General features: G+C 34.7%; 2 protein-coding genes across 3 annotated transcripts in view; one reads left to right on the top strand and one right to left on the bottom strand.

Annotated features, from left to right (window-relative positions):
- LOC138699984 (protein takeout-like) overlaps positions 1-18,762 on the bottom strand; it is a 51,100-nt gene extending 32,338 nt beyond the window's left edge. Inside the window, exon 1 of the mRNA XM_069826242.1 lies at positions 18,604-18,762. Coding sequence (XP_069682343.1) covers positions 18,604-18,676 — 73 coding nt within the window. The 5' untranslated portion in view covers positions 18,677-18,762. The remainder of the gene's footprint in view (positions 1-18,603) is intronic.
- The window catches only part of Hacd1 (3-hydroxyacyl-CoA dehydratase 1), a 136,083-nt gene that overhangs the window by 66,517 nt on the left and 47,359 nt on the right, over positions 1-22,207 (top strand). Inside the window, exon 1 of one of the 2 annotated variants that reach the window (XM_069826236.1) lies at positions 3,833-3,961. The exons of the other annotated variant lie outside the window; for it this stretch is intronic. The gene's annotated coding sequence lies outside the window, so the exon portion shown is untranslated. Of the gene's footprint in view, positions 1-3,832; positions 3,962-22,207 lie in introns of those variants that run through there. 2 annotated transcript variants of the gene reach the window in all.

Raw genomic sequence — 22,207 nt, 5'->3', positions numbered from 1 at the left:
GAGATGAACAACGATCGAGAAAGCAAGACTAACAGCACCCGCAAAGCCGAAAATTTTCACGACAATACTCTATACGTCGCGTCGTTGACATAAAGACTGCTTGTGAGTGTTTCAAGACGCAGAGATTGATCACTCCCGAAGTCCCGAACGTTAAGCAGCCTTGAATCGCCACAGTTGTTTATACCTGACTGAACTTTTATCTACTTTGGCAACTAGTATATATATGTATAAACAATCAAGTAGCCTGTTTGAAACATCATCTCTACCTTTCAGTCTATAATAATCCGTTCCCCAAACATTTATTTAATTACTAGGCACTTATTAAAAGGCTAGGAATTTTCTTTTCATATGTTTGAGATCAAGTGTGCAATCTCAAGTAAAATTATATTAACGTTATGTTTTATGTTTCTTAGAAATGCAAATTTATTTAAGAATTATTATTCTCTTCTATTTATATAAACATAGGTAATATCATATAACAGAACCAGAACATTTTGATAACTAAGATACTGTTTTGTTTTGTATTTTTGTCTCATTTAAACATTTATAATGTTATTTATTTCAATCATGTATGTTATTCAAAGTTAAGAAATCTTTCCACGCCGACCAAATGCCATTTCGAGAATGATGAGCGAGACTCGAAGCGCACGAGAATGACGAGACGAGACTCGAAAGACAAATGCAACGAACACAGCGAGCGAGAGCGGCAGTTAGTTTCGTTCATCTCTAATTTCTTCACATAATTAAAAAAACATAATTTATATGAATTTAAAGTCACCTTTTTATTGTGGAATGTCCCGTGACCACGAGTATGTAATTTACTTTTCCGGAAGTGCTAGAATGATTATTACTGTATATAAAAACGTGTATCTTTGTTGTAGCAATAAAATATTATTATTATTATTATTATTATTATTATTATTATTATTATTAATATAAACTCAGATATCGGTTCCTTATATTGTATTAGGTAGGCCTACTCATAATGCAAATACAGCATGGAAGTAGTATAACTGTGCAGCTTATTCCTTGGATATAATTACAACAAAAAAATCCTAATACGGCATTAGTTCTCAGAAAAAGTTCCTAAATGTTAACACTGTATTACTCGATGTATAGTATCTGTAAGATTCTGAATTTTATTCTTATGATTAGAGAACACATTCATCCGTCTGTTTAGGTAAAGTTCAGGAGCGTTCATTTATAATTCCTCTCATTATTTATCTCATTTGACAGTAATTTACTGTTTATAAAGTTCTTTGTAATTTCCTTAAGGTACTGTTATAGTTGTGATATTGTAAATAAATTTATTTTCTGGAATTTGACTTATCACAGACGTTAAATTTTGGATCCATTACCGAATAGGGCGTCTATAAATAAAGCAAGAAGAAGAAGATCATTAGAGAAATGATAAGGAATAATTTGCTTCTTTACAGTTTTTAAATAAAATGGACGGTTTTATTGCAAATTAAATAAAATAGATTAACGCATGTCATTATTTTGTCATTAGAAAGTCTGACAACCCTACTGCAATGATTAAGGGACGGAATACTGCTATTCAGAAATGAACCATGAAGTTAATTACAAAACGTATAATAACCCTTTTTATTTATTTTAATGTAGACTTATATATTTCCCTTCAATCTGCAATATAGCCTTGGTTTTTCTGAACGACCCGTGCGAGGTGCGAGGCCCACCTCGCACAAATCCTGACTACATGAGAGGTAGTGAGTGGTTTCTATATCTGTGAGATGCGAAATCTGCATAAAGTCGGAGGAAGGTCTATCGTGTCTTAGCTTTGTATCCTTTACGTCTAAGGAGTTATGCCTTGAGCTAGCGATACGAAATGATCTGGTTTGAGTTGTTATGTAGAGAGGAATTATCATCTCGTGGAATTTTGGCCAGTGTACGGTACCGATGTCAACTCAGCATCGTGATGAATTTGGAGAGTTCCAGCAAATGTAAAGCAAAATCCCGTTTCGCAAGCCAGCTGTAACTGTTGGAGAATCATCGTTCTGACCACCACATGTTACCCCCGCACTGGTTGGATAATCGCTCACCTCTGCTGAGAGCCATTGGCGTAGCTCGGGCGAAAGCGTGTTTGCTTACCGATTCGGAACTGCGCTCGGGTGTGGGTTCGATTCCCCCTTGGTCTCATTACCTGGTTCGATTTTTTCGACTTTTTCCTCGCTAGCCATGGCGTAGCTCGGTCGGCTAAAGGCCAGTTCACAATAAACGGGAACGGAAACGACAACAAGAATGAGAACAGAAATATTGAATGCTCACATTTAAATAGGCCTACATTTATGTTAACAATATTTTCGTTCTCGTTCTCGCTGTTTTCGTTCCCGGTTTATTGTGAACCAGCCATTAATCGCTTGCCTACCGATCCGGAGTTGAGGGGCTCGCGACAGGAACCTGTGGCGCATGCGCAGACTTCTCATGCAGTGCCAGCGTGATCCTTACCTGAATATTCCACATCAAATCAAAAGGTACACTTCGTGCTCCAGTTACACATCTTGCATATACGAAGGTTAGGTTTGGTTAGCTTAGATTTTTATTAATCAAGTTCGCTCATGCGTAGACAAGCAAGATGATCCTGTCGCGAGCCGCACGTCGGAGTTGTGCTCGAGTGTGGGTTCGATTCCCGCTTAAGATGATTTTATGGTTGGGTTTTTCTGAGGTTTTCTCCAACCGTAAGGCGAATGTCAGGTAATCTATGGCGAACCCTCGACCTCATCTCGCCAAATACCATCTCGCCATCACCAATCCGATTGACGTTAAATAGCCTAACCGAGTTGGCACAGCGTCTTTAAATAACCAAGTAAAAAAATTCCTAGTTAAGGCGAATCTCGGGTAATCGCATTAAGTATCCTCAGATTGATTTCGACAAAAACTGTCGACAACAAATAACCTAGTCATTGATACAGCGTCTTTAAATAATAGATTAAGAAGTATCTCTGCAGAAGCATAAGAACTTGAGGCCAGCATTCGGCTGGTTGGCATTGGCCCTTCATGGATTGTCGTACCTCAGAGTTAATTTTTTTAAATAATTTGTTCCTTGAATTAGAGAATTCCTACGAAATATATTGACTGTTTCTCGTCCACCTTAAATTCATTCATCATCATCATCCATAGCGCTACGGCCCGGATCGGGCCTCGGCTTCCTTAAGAATTCTTCTCCATCGGTCTCGATCTTTAGCTACCGTCCACCAGTTCTTCACTCCAAGCCTCTTAATGTCGTCCATAACACCAGTCAGGACTTTTAGTGCACCTGGTCTATACAAGGATAATACATTCCACGTGCCAATCTTTAAATCGTTTGCCTTATTCTTGCCATGTCGCCATAGATTTGACCGTCCGCCTTTTCCTTCTTTAGGTTTCTGAGCAATGGACTTTTCCGGGGTGGGCTTGCTAACCACTACGCCCAACCGCGCAGCAATCCTTCGTGGACGATGATTTTCTGTCTGGGTTTTCTTAAATTCATTCAATTCTGTTAATTATCGTCGCCTATATTTTACTATACGAAATACGAATAAAAAAATCTATTTTATAGGAGTTTTTCATAAAAAATGTATATTAAATTTTCAGGCTGTTGAAATCTGAATTACTGTGTTTGGAGAAACTGACAAAAAGAAAAAAAAAAAAAAAAGGAAACAGACACCACTTGTATTTATTGTTCACCTTTAGGAATTGAGGGGTCAAGTTTTTTATCTCTACGTTGACCGGCAAAACCTGTTAGTGAGTGCCTTGTGGCACGACCCAACTAGAATCAGAGACGCGCATCATCTGATGAAGCTGTATGCGACAACATACGTGTAAACAGAACAAATATAGTATATCAGTCGTGGATCGAATTATGTGGGTTTTACGAAGATTGTTAACCTGTCATGCAGTGTAGAATATTCCTGCAACATTCTTGTTTATTGCACCATCTTGTGAACAAATCTCCAGTATCATTGTAAGTAACAGAAACAGTGCAACTCAGTGTGTTCACACTATAGTAACCTAGATTCAGTAACTTAGCTGCATGTCCGCAAATAGTAATAAATTTAACATTATATTTTATCATTATTATTTTTATATCGGTCTTGAAGTATCTAGATATCCAGATTTTCTCTTGACATTGTTACTTATTTCCAAAAACGTACCTACAGAGGATTGCACATGGCTAACATCATTCCATATTAAGTAATTCGTAAGAATATATCATCGATTTTACGAAACCTCCTATGTGATAGTACAGAAAATAATTTTTCAGGAGGAAGAAAAAATTAATTAAATATCAATAGGTCTACACTGATCCTCGATGATGTCATATATGTTAATCATATTCACCAACATTTTCTACTGAATTACTTCATATTCTTATGTAGACCCGTCGATTTTTTATTAATTGGTTTTTCCTTCTGAAAAATTTATGTTGTGTACTGTCACATAGGATATTTCATGAATCAATGACGATATGCAGTTTCAACCAGAAGCGTTTCTTCTTCACCTCGATATTTTGTGATGTGTTACGCTAGGTTACCTTTTCGCATAATTTTGAAGTGAATTTATTACATTCCCTGTTGTACCAGTAATTAGTAGTATGATGTTTAGATGATCATTATACGTTATACAAATCTGGCTTTCAGGTAGCTCCCTGTACAGCAGGTTTGAATAATTTCAAGGAAAAATTATTCCGGGGGCGGACATCGATCCCAGGACCCTTCGCTTAGCGCACGAATGATCTCCCAACTGAGCTACCCCAGGAACTATACACGACACCGTCACAATTTTTCAGTCGGGAGAGCATTCGTGCGCTAAGCGAAGGGTTCCGGGATCGATGCCCGGCTCCGGAACAATTTTTCCATGAAATTATTCAAACCTGCTGTACAGGGAGCTACTACCTGAAAGCCAGATTTGTATAATATATTTCGTTACTGGAGGTACTTTAACAGAAAGCCACAATTTAAGTCACACACAATTTGTGTGCACTCAAAGTTGGGTTCTGGCGTCTTGTCAGCCCATTTGAGTTGTGTGGATATAAAGGAAAAATTGTGACGGTGTCTTGTATAGTTCCTGGGTTAGCTCAGTCGGGAGAGCATTCGTGCGCTAAGCGAATGGTCCCGGGATCGGTGTCCGGCCTTGAAATTATTCAGATCATTTTACATATTTTAGTATGATTTAAACTTTATTCTTTATAAAATTTCTGTCTCGTAAAATTTCGAAGTCGGTTAAATCCCATTTGTTTTCTGCATTATAATGACAGACTTATTGAATGACGCGATTGTAGTTGTATTTATTTACTTTTTGTTTGTTTCTTTATATAATTATAATTTAATTAGGCGTACTTAATTTAACGATAATTTAACGTCTGCATTCCTGGTTGGGACAAGGCCAGGTTTAGGTTTCTCCGGGGGTTTCCCTCAACCCATTAAGAGCAAATGCTGGGTAATTTCGGCGCTGGACCCTGGATTCTTTTCGCTGGCATTATCACCTTCATCTCATTCAGACGCTAGAGAAACATAGCAGTTGATAAAGCGTCGTAAATAACCAATTAAAAACACCTGCACCATCATATCGTGTAAATGAGATTTGTACCTAATAGTGAATCGTATTTTCGAGAGACAAGTTCGACGTTTCAACATGGTATTATCTACAGTCGAGGAAAATATTAAAGAAACTCGACCAAATAGTCGACCCAAGCGAGGTTCGAGCCCAAGTCCGAGAGTAGTCTAGGAACAAGAGTTCTACTATCCCTAGACCAAACTAGTGGTCAATTTACCTCTTCAATGATTTATTTATTAATTTTTATAGAACTACAAATTTGTGTAACTTTTTTATTAAATAACTAATTTCATAACCCAGTTATTTATTTTTTTAAATTTATTTAATAAATTACTTGTTTAATTATTCCATTTTGCCCATTCAATTAATTAATTAATCATTGAATGAATTCAAAGATAAGATTGTTGACTCTGACTTGCTTTATATTCCGTGGACTTACAGGAAAAAGTTGATAACTCCATAGGAAAGCTTCAGACGTGACAACTTTTCCTGTAAGCTCACAATTCTACTATTTACCTAGTTTCGCTTTTATTTCTACAGATTAAAATATACTAATTTTTGTTCACGGACATAATTTGTTTGAACTTATCCAAAGGAAATGATTACCTCGCCTGATATTCAATAAGACTACTTCGCGACCAGAATAATAAATAAATGATGAAAGAAAGATAGTAATAAGTAATAAGCCTATATTATTGCTGAATGATATTTTGACTTAAAAACATATCAATGGTGCTGAATAGCAACCTCATATTACAGTAGAGCGTCTCGTTTAGGCACAGTGAAAACGTAAACAAAATGCATGTAACGTATGGGGGGAGGGTCAGCCGTACGATAAACACGAGGGATGCACAAGGTTTTAGTTACAACATTCATGGCGGAGCATTAATTGAAATTATATTTTCCAGAAACACAAAACAAAAGAACACAAATTGCATAACGTTATCGCATACATATTTTAACAAACAAGAAATTGTAACGTTGAAATAATTCAATATAACAAATCAAAGTTTGCTACTTACGTGATGTTGCTTTCAAGCAGCATTTTTTACAGTCATTATTTTCATTCACTGTACGACTAACATAATATCACCGTCTCCTGTGGCCGAATTAACAAACTTACAGTAGACCATATTGGTGTGAAGTGACAACACTATTTCCTAAACATAATTATCTCTTCTCAAACTTCAATTTATTCAGGTACTGCACAGTGATATTATGTTATATACATGAAAATCATAGGAGCCTGCAAGAAACGTGATTTCGTTATTTCCAAGAAAGGCAAAGCTCGGATGGGATTAATTCCAGAGTGGAAAAAGCAAGCAAATCCACTCCCCGTCACAAGTCGCCCACCCCACAAGATGATACAAATTAATTCCGTTCGAGCTTTACCAATCTTATTAAATGCACAGAAGATGCCTTTCTTGGAGAAAACGAAACCTCGTTCGTTGCAGGCTTCTTTCATTTTCACTTAACTGTACTTGGCATTGGAAATGGTCGTAATGTACCCTCCCAAAAAGGCTCTATTTTCTTGGGAATTTCTGCTGTGAGTCGCCGTGCACTCTGACTATGAGATCACTCACTACTGGTCTTTCAACTCGCGCCGCAGTTCAGCTGTCGTGTGACTCCTGACGCACATGATGTCATTCAAATTCGTCATCAGAGATCGGAAACAACCTTGTATAACTTAATTTGATTAGCGTATAATGTTATATATATATATATATATATATATATATATATATATATATATATATATATATGCTGGTTTTGCGTGACGAGAAATGAGCAAGAAAAATACGAATTATTTGATATATTAAGGATCTATTTACTGAATTGCCTATATTTGAAGCGAGTTAAATTAAGTGGTGTAAATCAATCGCATCCAAGGCAAACATGAAAGTAGACTATGTATAAAAGCAAAAATATTGAAGACGAAGACCTTGCGAACAAACTGGTTACCTATCCTGATATTTTTATTTCCTGTGTAATAATGATAAAATTACACTCACTAGATATATGAAAGCGTTAATTGACCTTCGTTTTATATCTTACAAACAGGTAAGAAAATATTTTCGTACTCAAGTATTTACAAAGAAGGAATGTAAATATAAAAGAGGAAAATACTGAAAATATTAAATAGACGTCACAAAATGCAGAGAGAAGAGAGGTAGAAGTGGAATAAAAAACTATAAAAAGAGAATTAGGGAAAAACAAGTGCAGAGGGGCGAGTACGAAGAAAAAGAAAAGTGGACGTGGAGGGCAAGCATGGCAATAAATACAGAGCGAGGACGAGGATGGCAAGAATTGGACGAAGAGGACAACTATGCCAAGAATTGGACGAAGAGGACGAGGATGACAAGAAGTGATGACGACGACGATGGCAAGAAGTGATGAATGTGATCTCTAATCATAAGAATAAAATTCAGAATCGTACAGATACTATACATCGAGTAACACAGTGTTAACATTTAGGAACTTTTTCTGAGAAAACTATTCACTTGGAACTAATACCATATTAGGATTTTTTGTTGTAATTCTATCCAAGGAATAAGCTGCACAGTTATACTACTTCCATGCTGTATTTGCATTATGAGTACCTAGTACAATATAAAGAACCGATATCTGAGTTTACATTAATAATAATAATAATAATAATAATAATATAATAATAATAATAATAATATTTTATTGCTACAACAAAGATCCACTTTTTTATATACAGTAATAATTCCGGAAACGTAAGTTACATACTCGTGGTCAAGGGACATTCCACGATAAAAAGGTGACTTTAAATTCATATGAATGATGTTTTAATTATGTGAAGAAATTAGAGATGAACGAAACTAACTGCCGCTCTCGCTCGCTGTGTTCGTTGCATTTGTCTTTCGAGTCTCGTCTCGTCTCGTTATTCTCGTGCGCTTCGAGTCTCGCTCATCATTCTCGAAATGGCATTTGGTCGGCGTGGAAAGATTTCGTAACTTTGAATAACATACATGATTGAAATAAATAGCATTATAAATGTTTAAATGAGACAAAAAGACAAAACAGAATAGTATCTTAGTTATCAAAATGTTCTGGTTCTATTATATGATATTACCTATGGTTATATAAATAGAAAAGAATAATAATTCTTAAATAAATTTGCATTTCTAAGAAACATAAAATATAACGTTAATATTATTTTTACTTGAGACTGCACACTTGATCTCAAACATATGAAAAGAAAATTCCTAGCGTTTTAATAAGTGCCTAGTAATTAAATAAAGATTGGGGAACGGATTATTATACACTGAAAGGTAAAGATGATGTTTCAAATAGGCTATTTGATTCTTTATAGGCCTACATATATAACAGTTGTCAAAGTAGATGACAACGATGGCAAGAAGTGTACGAAGAGGACGACGATGGCAAGAAGTGAATGTGGAGGACGAGAATGAAAATCTCTTTGTAGTTTGTAGTCTGTTGTCCGGCTAAGCCGAAGTACTTAGTAGAATCTGATCTTCAGCCATTTCATCGATTATAATGTTTGTAGAATTTGTGAATGAATTAATAAACATCAGGCTTTCAAATAAATTTTAAGCTGACAGATCATCGACGTTCCCACTGTCAACATAACCATTTCATTTCTATCTTAACTTATAGCTGCAGTGGCAGGTCAGATATGAATGCCCGAAAGTTGCATCTAAAATAATTGTGTTGTATTTCTCGCTAGTAAGGCAGCGCTGTCAAGGAACGATGGTATTATTATTATTATTATTATTATTATTATTAATATTATTATTATTATCGTCCACCACAGTGGAGTAACGGTTAGGATGCCTGATTGTGAAACTAGCCGGCCCGGGTTCATATCCTGGTTGGGAAAAGTTACCTGGTTGAGGTTTTTCCGGGGTTTTCCCTCAGTCTAATAAGATGAAATGTCGGGTAACTTTCGGCGTTGGACCCTGGTCTCATTTCGCTGGAATTATCACATTCATCTCATTTAGACGGTTTAATATATCCATAGCAGTTGAAAAAGCGTCGTAAAATTTCCAACTAAAATATTATTATTATTATTATTATTATTATTATTATTATTATTATTATTGTTATTATTATCATTATCATTATCATTATCATTATTATTATTATTATCATTATCATTATTATCATTATTATCATTATCATTATCATTATTATTATTATCATTATTATTATTGTTGTTGTTGTTATTATTATTATTATTATTATTATTATTATTATTATTATTATTATTATTATTATTCTGTCCTAATAAGCACAGATGGAGTAAGCCTAGCCTAATCGCAAATTTTAAGCAAAATTAGATGTTGACTTAAGCAATTCTGTGGAATATTTCATCTAATAGCCTACTAGAGTTTTATTGTCATATCGAGGCACTAAATATCTTGAAATGATATACAAGTATATGGGCATGTGCATTTGCATACATTTTATAATAAGCTTTTTAGTGCCTTACCTCAGAATTATCTAAATTGCAGTTACCTCCTTTGTCCTTAATAAGGCAGTGTTATTGTTATTATTATTATTATTATTATTATTACTATTACTATTGTTATGTTACTATTGTTATGTTGATCATTGTCATTTCTATAATTTTTTTTTCACTTGTAGAAGGCACTAACACTCCTGCAGACTTCGAATTTAGGATTTATGACAATACGAGTATTATTTACTGTATTCCCTGGTGTAGTTGTCTATGCCTTAAACTTTCTTCATAGATAGATGCAGGTGTTTAATAGCATATTTAGTATCTTTTATAAGAACCAAGTTATAGAAATGACTATTTATGATAATTTTACAATTTTTAAGTGATACGATCTTTGAATGTAAAGAATAATTTTTGACAATTTCTTCCGTTCTCTCAGTATGTGTGGGTATTCTGAATGGGAATAGGTACATGAATTACATCAAAAGCTTATCCACAGTCTAGTATATACAGTCACGAAGCTCAATACCTAGGGAATATGCATCCCTAGATAGTTGTTAACCACTAGGATCGCTACTATCGCCTCATCATAGACAATGCGAAATAGTACCAGCACAGTCTATTGTTCCTAGTACACTCAACAACTCAAACTTCGTGACTGTATATACTAGACTGTGCATATACTGTATTTTAAAGTGTCAAGCTCACTGTATTAATTTCTTATTTATAGTGAGATTATATTTTCAGCATATACTTGTATATTCCGTAAGAGTTTGTGAAAGGTAATATTCGAAATGCCTGCAACATTTTTCAAAGCAAGTTTTAATATGAATAATATTAAAATAATTATATAATATCATTATTATCATTGTAACATCTTGAGGCACTTAGTATTAAATTTTTTGTAGCCATCATTGTCCTTTGCTGAAGAGTTTCTAAACGCTGTGTTTTTCTTTCCTTGACCTGTAGTGCAATCTTATTGGTGTCATTCTCACCTTCACTTGTACACGCCTTATAGCAAGATTTGTTCCACTTTAACCGCGTTACAATTGAGAAAATGCTAGAGCTTTCTCATAACACTGCTCTATTACATAAGACTGTCATTATTACAAACTTTTACGTATTATTACGGCAAATGGTTGCGAAGTTACATATGACTTTGCTGTTAACGAATGCATGACGACTCAAACTTTTTTTTTTTTATATTTTCAGCACTAAATGCTATTCTTTCCACTATCTGATTGGCAGCATAATTGTTTCCTTCTGAATTACGCAGTAATTATAAATTTGTTATTAGAAGTAAGAACATATTTATAAAGAAGTTGTTTCTTCTAAACTTTTGAATATTTGAGATCATTGCTACTGCAAATGTTTATTTAGGTGTTAAACGCAACATTAATATTTTAAAATGTTGACCCTCACCTCTTAACGTAATCCTCGGCAGCACTGAAGATAATACGGGACAAACCCAGAACAAGGTCTACACAATCGTTGTCTATAAAACAGAAATAAACTTCCAGTTTTCTGCTGATAAGTGAAACCATATCTGCTACATTTGTAGCCAAAAACGCGAAGTAAACGCTTGTATTTTAAATTCAAAATCATTTAAACACTAGTTAAAGATAGTAATTCGACATTTACAGAAAAACCCAAAACGATGTCATTTTAGGCTAAAATAATAATATCAAGTCTTTAGAACAAATTTTCAATTCCTCGAATGCGATATACACTTCATAAAAACAACAAAGGATGTAAGAAAATCACAAATTTCACAACATTTTAGAAATAATAAGTGACACACTAAACGTAATTTAGTACAACAAACCTCTCGAATCAAAATGGGCTATATAATCCCTAGCCCTTACTACATGGGCTATATAATACCCTAGCCCTTACTACATTTTTATACGGAAACAAAATTGCCACTCTAAAACAGATCTACAGTAAAAGACTGGAAACCGCTAAAATTAAATGTCTCAGAGTAGCAGGGTATAGAATAGCCTTCGGCATAAAGGAGAAGGAAAAAAGAAAGGAGATATCTTTATCATCTTTTTTCACTTAGGGCCTACATTGCTTTAGAAACAAACACACAGTAAGGCACTGTGGATCAGTGGTGAATTTTAAGCGGCCAGCGAGAGCCGAAAGCTATGATGCCTGCCTTATACAATCCGTCAGTGAGAGATGTTTACTTTCCTGTCTATTCGAAACACAGCCGGGGATGGTGGAGTGGAGAGTTCAGGGGTAGTCTCCAGTGGCTTTATTGAATTATTAGCGCCCAGGCCTGGAATAGAACATTACTTTTTACGAAAGTCATGCACCCCATAGCATTTAAAGTTAGTGATCGCAGAAGGTTGACAACGATTATTTTTTACCGTGATACTATAGATCAGTAGCCAGCAAAGAGTATGCCATATAAAATGCAGCCTGCAATACACAGCAAAGGGGAAAGTAGGAGGGGGAGAAACCCAGACTGCTTAACGTTGAATGAACAAATGATGCCTTACCCCTCCGCCCTGCTTGTGTATTAAGGGATTGACTCGCGTGTCATGAAATGCCGACCATTGCTGTAGATTAAGATTTCATCGTGTGAAATGCGAGTAATTATTGCTGCAAATTAAACATTTTTGAGAACGTAACTTCACATTATATTATTTATTACTTAGTGCAATAAATCGGGAATTCCTTAATGATTTCGAATAAACCATCAATATTTATTACTTTTATTTGACTGAACGCTCAACTAAATCACTGTTATTTCTTATGGAAAAAATTGTCCATACATGATGGTCTAGAGCAATTAATTATCCTCGAAATTCATTCTCTACCTCTGATAAAGCCTTTGAACTACATACGATATATTTCCAAAGTACGAGATATCCAGTCACGACCCACCAATAATCGTACTTCTAACTTTTCGATTTTTTCTTCGAAATCCTAGAATTTCTAAAGTTAGTTTTTAAAAAAATTCTCGCTACAAACTTCCATTCAGTAAGTTAAATCGACTCGATTTGCTAGAGCCCTTGCTTTGAGTCCCGTGTCATCACTTCTGTGGTGGGCCATTGTGAATCATTAAAATTCCGACTGGGAGTCGATAACAGGAGTGTCATTGCATCTCTCACACAGTCTTTCGATAGCTCTTCTCTCAATCGCCATATTGAATTTTCCAAGATAAAGTTTCTAGACAAAACCTGATTTCATCGTGATATTTCCATTTTCCCTACAAACGAATCAGTAGTCATTCATACAGTTAAATCAATATAGGGTAAATGTTGGTAATGTTGTGATACGAGCAATATTGTGAAAGTTCCTTTCGAGCATTTATTACAATTTTACTGAGCGAGAAAAGGACCGGTTTTGTTACAAACTTGTCCACGAACATTCCCTTGACGCAAAGAAACCGACCTTCCTCTTGTTCAGTAAAATTGTAATAAATTCTAAAAAAAAACTATCACAATTTACCAACCTTTACCCTACCATATTTAATCAACAAAGCTACAGAGAGGTCAGAAAGTGAGCGTACCCGCCATATATTACGACGCTACGATGGGTATGGTTGATTGATTGTTTGATATGGACATGTACCTGATAGTTTAACGATTCAAAACATAGGTATGCAGACTTCATTTTCATAGCACTGCTGAATTCTGCGCCATGGCCTGGCAGACGTTTTGCGGAGATAATCAAGGGTCAATTCGTCGAAGGCGTCTTCCACAGTTGCTCGTAATTGTGCCGTTATGTTATAGCGGTGATTTCGCATTTTGTTCTTGATGAATTCTCAGAGAACATTTTAAGAAACGTTCAAAATGCCGCTTTACGTGCGTCCATATCAGCATCGCTTAATTCATTGACGTGGAATGGACGGAAATGCTTGAGCTTTAAATCAACTTTCATGACATGTTTCATCATGGTCGAACGAGGAATGCCAAGCTCTGTAGATCTTTTTCCGAGTGGATTTCAGGGAAGTCCTTTTCACTGATGCCTCAACAGCGTGGGATGTTTTCCTCCTTGTTGGCCTTCCAATTCTGGAACGGTCTTTCACACGATCCGTTGCGAAAGCACTTTTTCTCCACCCCAACATTGTTGCTTTCCTTGTCGGTTCCACACCAAAGCGGTCACGAAATTTCATCTTCACTATTTCCACGGTGTCGCCAGTATGACGTCTTTCATGATGCCAAACTATTGTCACTAATCTTTATTCGATGATAAACGGACTCTGGTTAGCCATGTTTGTAAGAATACATGGGGGGTACGCCCACTTTGTGACCTCACAATAGTTTCAGTACCCTCTCTGAATTGAAGACGAGGATATTAGGTACTAAATCTGAATACAATGCAACAGAAGAATTGTTCATTCACACACACACAGTATGTACAGAAGATACCTATTTCTTGTGTCGGGAAAATTTAAAACCTATAATTACATGAAAATAGATTCCTATTGGATTAATTCTTACAATGAAACGATGAAATTATCCATGATAGAAAATAGCAGTGAGTAATAATATAATACATTTTTTTGTCTTTAATTTAAATAGCAGTAAGCTTAGAATATTGCAATTTCTTGGTTTTATAATTCTAAGTTATTCTCAGCATATTTTTATACGCCTGAATGTTTAGCTGGCCTACTTGGGTTTTCCCTGACGTTTCTATTTACCGTTAATATACGTAACCCTTTTCGATAAATTCTTGGTGAAGAACATTAAGTAAAGAATTGCTACAGTGTTGTGCGTTTAGGTTACTTGTGGTACGCAGCCTACTTTCGTTGAAAACGAAAGTGTTGCTGATGAGGTCAACAAGCTCCTTGTGGTTGTGTACCTTGTAACTGATTGAAATTATTCGATTTTTATAAACAACACACAACTCAACTCGGATTAAATTGAATAAAAACCACATCATTACAGTATATTTTAAGATAAGTGATCGAATCGTAGCTCAAGTGGTAATAGGATGTCCACAAATTCAATGTATCCAGTGCAGTCTGGACAGCGAAGTGGATAATTCTCTCTCTTCCTTGAGTATTTCTTCCCTTGATATGTCATATTTTCTTAAGCCATGGTCTGCGTCATGATTTCCACAGGGCAAATTAGACCGTATCTTTGTCAGTTATAACATATAATAATAAATTTATTATTATTATTATTATTATTATTATTATTATTATTATTATTATTATTATTATTATATTGTGTTATTTGAGGAATCTAGGCAATAATGTAGATAGTAATGGTACTGGTATGTATGTATGTATGTACGTATGTATGTATGTAGGTAGGGATGTATGATACATGTATGATATATACAGGATGAATAACAAGTAGCCCCATAAATTTCAGGATGTTATTTTTTTAAACATTTCGATCGAAAAAAGTATAATACAATTTTGCCCGTTTTTGCTTCCTTTTCGAGATAAAAATTGTTTTGTAAGAAATATTTCATAGCGTGTTTTGGTAAAGTCATTGATTGAATTCCCACTACCTATGCACAGTCATTTGAAGAGAGCAGTATATTATGATAATAAATTATGGAAAGAATATTAGTCTTGTCCATTAATGTGCAGAAATTTGGTCTGAACAAATCTAACATTGTAAAATTTCTTTGCAAAACGAAAAGTTAGATTTGTCCGGATAAAATTTCTGCACATTTAAAGGACAAAAATAAAATTATTTTGGTCATTTATTTTCCTAATACACTGCTCTCTTAAACTGAGTGAACATATTGGGAATTCAATCAATTCTTTCCCGAAATACGCTATGAAATATTTCATATAAGACAACTTTTATCTCGAAAAGGAAGCAAAAACGAAGAAAATTGTATTTAAATTTCGTGTTTGAAATATCTGTAGTAGTAATAATAATAATAATAATAATAATAATAATAATAATAATAGTAATAATAATAATAATAATAACTCTCTGAAATGAATGACATTACTTACAGTTAATTCTGTATATGACATGTGATGTATGTGATATGCTATGATACGTGATATATGCTATGTAATATATTACGTAAGTGATATGTGAACATATTATGATGTGTGATTATATTATTACATGGCATGTAACATTCTACTTGATATGGCATGATATATGATACATATGACATGATATATGTATGATATGACACATGACATGGTATCTTATACGTGATTCATACATGGTATACTTACTTACTTACTTACTTACTTACTTACTTACTTATTTACTTATGGCTTCAAAGGGACCCGCAGGTTCATTGCCGCCCTCACATAAGCCCGCCATCGGTCCCTATCCTGAGCAAGATTAATCCAGTCTCTACCATCATATCCCACCTCCCTCAAATCCATTTTAATATTATCCTCCCATCTACGTCTCGGCCTCCCCAAAGGTCTTATTCCCTCCGGCCTCTCAACTAACACTCTACATGCATTTCTGGTTTCGCCCATACATGCTACATGTCCTGTTCATCTCAAACGTCTGGATTTAATGTTCCTAATTATGTCAGATGAAGAGTACAATGCGTGCAGTTCTGCGATGTGTAACTTTCTCCATCATACATATATACCGTATAATACGGTATAAGATATATGACTTGTTATTGATATATTATATTAAATGATACGATGCTATACGAGATGTGATATGGGATCCGATATCTATTAACATGTGTGGTATGCTGTGTGTGGTATGGTGTAATGTGGTATGTGATGTGTGTGGAGGGGGGGGTCAGTAAGCAAAGATAAGCAACAAAAACAGCCAAATACTGTTATTAAAACCTTGTCATTAATTTATTAAACATAAATAATAATTATTGTTATTACATAATAGGGTAAATTAGTGTCTGTTGGACAGTCGGGCATGTTGGACACTTTGTACTTCAACGTGTTACCTCGTCACTTGTGGGCACCACATTCTGCTAAAAGTCAATGTCGGAAGTAGCCCCCCCACTCTGACGTTTTGTATAGGCCTATTCGATTCCCTAACCGTTTCAAATGTAAATCATTTTACCTTTTAGGTGTGTTTCCAAATTATATGTAATACGCTTTGTCCAATCTGGCAACCTTTTCATAAGGGAAGCTTAATAATAATAATAATTATATATATATATATATATATATATATATATATATATATATATTAAAAAACGTGGAACCAAATGGAACCAAATCTACACATCAGGAATCAAAATAACCAGTGCTCTAACATTAAATACCTTACTCTATGCCGATGATCAAGTCATAATTTCCAATTCAGAGGATAATTTACAAAGAGGATTGTATACATTAAATAAAATATTAAAAGATTTTGGGATGGAAATTTCAGCACAAAAATCAAAAGTAATGGCATTTTTAGGACAAGACCCAGTCAGAAGTAAGATAATACACAATAACCAATGCCTCGAACAAGTGCAAAATTTCAATTATCTGGGTTGTGAAATATCTTATCAAAATGAAAAAGATGTGAACAAGAAAATTACCAAATTTACACGAATTCTAGGAATAATAAACAATGCATTAAAAGCTAAATAGTACAAAAATCTACAAGAATAAAAATATATAATACATTAGCATTACCCACCCTTTTATACGGAAGCGAGATTTGGTCATTAAAGAAAAAAGACATGAACAGAATCAAAGCAACGGAAATGAAATTTTTGAGGAGGACAGCAGGATATACTCTTTTAGACCGAAAAAGGAATGAAGAAATTTTAGAACAATTAGAAGTAGAGTCAGTAGAAGAAAAAATCAGCAGATACAAATTCAATTGGCTAGATCATGTAAGAAGAATGGAAAATTCAAGAATCCCAAAAATTATGATGCAATATAAACCTAGAGGACATCGTCGACCAGGAAGACCTTTAAGAAGACTGCTAGATGGGGCCGAAACAGGTCTACAGAGGCCTAATTCGTGAAGGATGATGATGATGATGATGATTAAAAAACGTATAAACGTGTTTGCCTTTTACGGTATAATCAGATACAATTTGCTTTTACAATATCTTAACGTTTTCGCCTTTTACGGCATCATCAGATAAAATTTTCTTTTACGATATCTAGATAATTGTAAAAGCAAATTGTATCTGATTATGTCGTAAAAGGCGAAAACGTTTATACATTATTTAATATTTAACACGTATTAACAAATGTTAATATTACATTGATGCCATAAGATTGAACATTTAATTTAGTCTTAGATACACAACTTTGTGTCTCGGACATTTTTAGTTAATTGCAATAAGTTCCACGTATTAAATAATTGATCTTTAATTAGAAAATAACAAAGACTAACACATTATAATAACTTCTATTTAGATAATAACGCATAATAATAATAATAATTATTATTATTATTATTATTATTATTATTATTATTATTATTATTAATGATAATAATGATGACGTACCACAGCCATTATTAACCTAAGAATAATTCTGAAATAATTTTCCGCATTTACTGTACATTTTGTTTTATAAAATGACTTCATATGACAAAATTTTGCATGAAATTGTCAAACCATAGGCTATGCAGAGGGTAGAACATATCGTTTCACATATTGCATTATGATGACTATGACTTAACAATAAAAAATAAGTATTTTTCTATGCAATAATAAACACTCACGCCATTGTCCTGTCGCAGATGGCGCAGCGAGCGCTGATGTCGCCAGAAGGGCAGCCAAAAAAATGTGTAGCATGTTGAGTGAAGGTACACTGGTAACTGAGACTCGTGTCTCTCTTAAGGAGTTATATAGACTCGTGTTCACTGGTTTACCTTCACGATTCAGTTAGATCGCGTTTGTGTGCGACTGCCACTTAATCTACAGCCTTATATTCTTCAGGCCTTTCTTTCCTGTACCAAGCATAAACATTGTGTTTCACAACACTGTATTAAAATAAAAAGCAAATTAATGTAACTTCAAAGATGGAGAGTTTTGAATCGTGCTAGACTCACGTCACTGGAGTCCTGCACGATCCTGTCCCATCTAGTAACCAGCGCAAAACATAACGTCTACATACCGTTTGTCTGCGTGTCTTTCGGAATGTTTGTCGGCATGTCTATATGAATGTTTGTCTGAGTGTATTTCTGAATGTTTGTCTGAGTATATTTCTGAATGTTTTTCGGCGTGTCTATCTGAATGTTTGTCTGAGTGTATTTCTGAATGTTTGTCTGAGTGTATTTCTGAATGTTTGTCGGCGTGTCTATCTGAATGTTTGTCTGAGTGTATTTCTGAATGTTTGTCTGAGTGTATTTCTGAATGTTTGTCGGCGTGTCTATCTGAATGTTTGTCTGAGTGTATTTCTGAATGTTTGTCTGAGTGTATTTCTGAATGTTTGTCTGAGTGTATTTCTGAATGTTTGTCGGCGTGTCTATCAGAATGTTTGAGTGTATTTCTGAATGTTTGTCGGCGTGTCTATCTGAATGTTTTTCTGAGTGTTTCTGAATGTTTTTCTGAGTGTATTTCTGAATGTTTGTCGGCGTGTCTATCTGAATGTTTGTCTGAGTGTATTTCTGAATACTTGTCTGAGTGTATTTCTGAATGTTTGTCGGCGTGTCTATCTGAATGTTTGTCTGAGTGTATTTCTGAATGTTTGTCGGCCTGTTTATCCGAATGTTTGTCTACGTCCCTCTCTGAATTTTTGTCTGAGTATCTTTCTGGATGTTTGTCTGCATATTTATCTGCGTATCTCTGTCTGCGTTTCGCTTTTCCCTGGATGTTTCACTTTTGTCTCATATGTGTTTGTTTAATTATATGTTTACTTGAAGCAAGTATATATATATTTTTATTTCTGTGTAATGTTTATTTAAGATATTAAAACAAATGAAACCAAATTTCAGTGACGGATTCTTAATTTTAAAGTAGAAAAATAGGTTATATCAACATGGGTACGGATATCTTAGTTTCTAAGTTAACAGGTTCTCCAAGTAGATGATTGAATGCAAAATTTTGTAAACCAGCACGTAAGGGCAGACGAAAATCTCCATTCGATTGTTCAGTCTTATCATAAAAATTTTACATCAACATCTGGGCCGACAATGTTGGTGACAGCTTGTTGATTCCCCAAATACTTTCGAGCAGGCTCACGTGATAGAACTATGAAACCTTCTTGAAATTTTTTACTGATTTTTTGTATGACGTACTACTGACGCTCCGTCGAGGGCTGCACTTCAGGCATAATGACGCTCCTGTACCTTTTAATCTGCTGGAATTTCGATGAAAATCTACCTGGTATGTCGATTAATGTGGACCAATTGCCCGGCCTCCACGCTCACCTGACTTATACTCACTGGACTTCTTACTGTTGGATTATGCAAAGACTTTGGTGTACCATATTCATCTGCAAGTGGTAATGCAGATGCTCTCCTCAATCGAATTGTGGCAGCTTTTCAGACAATACGGACCACGTCAAGAATTTGGAAGTTTGTTCGGGACTTACTCATAATGATATAACTGTCTTTTCAGGTTTATATTGAAGCAAGAGGAGGACGTGTTAAATATTTCCTCTACATTTATCTGATAAGGTTGTCTCATAAATACCTTCATAAATAAAAAAACAAGAATTTCCCAACTCATGTTTTTATAATTTGTATTTCTTTTCTATATAATAGGAATCTATTCTTGAAATTTGGGCTGTATTTTAAGAATAAAACTTAAATCTTATCTTACGTTTCCATTTCTAATTATATCCATATTTATTTTGTGTATACTATCAATGTTTCTACAATTTTCATTTCCGCTATTTATGATTTTTTGACATAATAAAAGTCTAAAAACCTTAAATCTTGAAACCTTCACAGTGTTAACATTTGTTTAAAAAGTTAAAAAGCTAATATTATCTTATTAGACCTATGTCTTACGGCCGTTTAAGAGTCGTTTACCTATTCGGCCTCACATCAACACGAAACTGTCAGAACAACCATGTTCTAATCAAGTTTTACTTTTTTCTTTTCCTAGATTTTTGTATTACTTTTCATTTAAAATGGATTGCTTAAATCTGTGCTATTCTGAAAGTTTTTTCTGCGCTACAGCCTTTTATGCCTTCAATCTGGTTTTTCCATAATTTATTTACACGATCTACTCAGCATATTTGCCTTCTGTATTTGTCATCTTTCATTCTTTATAAGTAGAATAGTAATATGCGTTACAAGAGCGGTATGTTGAAGTTTTCATGTTCGAGGAAAAGTTTGAAAAAGCGAAACGTAGTTGAGCTTTTTTAATTTCCGAGGATTGAAAGAAAACATACCGCTCGTGTATCGTACATTATTTTGTGCGAAGATCGTTTATTACATACCTGAAAGAGGAATTTCTAATTAGTTACAATGAAATCTCCATCTTGGTTTCTGTTCAATGACGGCAAATTTGCAAAACGAAAATATCTATCTTCAACATTGTTGCTTTAAAATGTTTTCTGTGTTTACTATACTCTAGCAGGCCGTGATATACGTCTGTCTTTCCCCCCCCCCAATCTATAAATGCGAACTTAAAACAAACGGTAAGGTTATGTAATGATTTAGAGTTTATTTATTTTTTGCAAATATTTAAAAACAATAATTAACAGTGCAATTTAGGTGAAATTGCAGTGGTAAGTTTCCAATTTATAATTATTACTATATTGAACGTCTCTAAAAAATAATATGTTAAAAGCCTAAAGCAGTAAAATCAATATGTCACTTAATCGGTAAGAAGAGGGAAATTGTTATGTGTGTTAGGTTGGGAATACTGAATGTGGAATTTTAGACTTTCCGCGGATTGGTTTTGTGCGGAAACCAAGCAAATACGCACGATCTCGCACAAAAGTAATTTTTTCTCAATATTCTATTCAGTTCCTTATCCCTCTGTCCTTGTTTGCACTCTTATAACTTTGTAGGTTGAATTTCAGCTTTAATATATGAAGGATACAGAAGAAAAACAATGAATGTCACGTTTCTGTTAAGGGTGAGATAATAATAAAATTCAATATAATACCGCAATGATGAAAGATGAGTGGAACGGAGAAAAATTCTCTCCGGCACCGAATTTGAACCCGGGTTTTCAGCTTTACGTGCTGACGCTCTATCCATTAAGCCACACAGGATTCCATCCCGATGCCGGATTGAATCCTCTCAGTTTAAGTTCCACCTCTTATGTTCCCTTTAGTGGCCTACCCTCATGCACTGCGTCATAGATGTATGACAGTGCAATGTCCAACATATTATGTGCAGAGGTGCACTCATTACGAGTGACTAA

Source organism: Periplaneta americana, chromosome 5, assembly GCF_040183065.1.
Source record: "Periplaneta americana isolate PAMFEO1 chromosome 5, P.americana_PAMFEO1_priV1, whole genome shotgun sequence".
Classification (NCBI taxonomy): domain Eukaryota; kingdom Metazoa; phylum Arthropoda; class Insecta; order Blattodea; family Blattidae; genus Periplaneta; species Periplaneta americana.
This window is presented reverse-complemented; position numbering and strand designations above follow the sequence as displayed.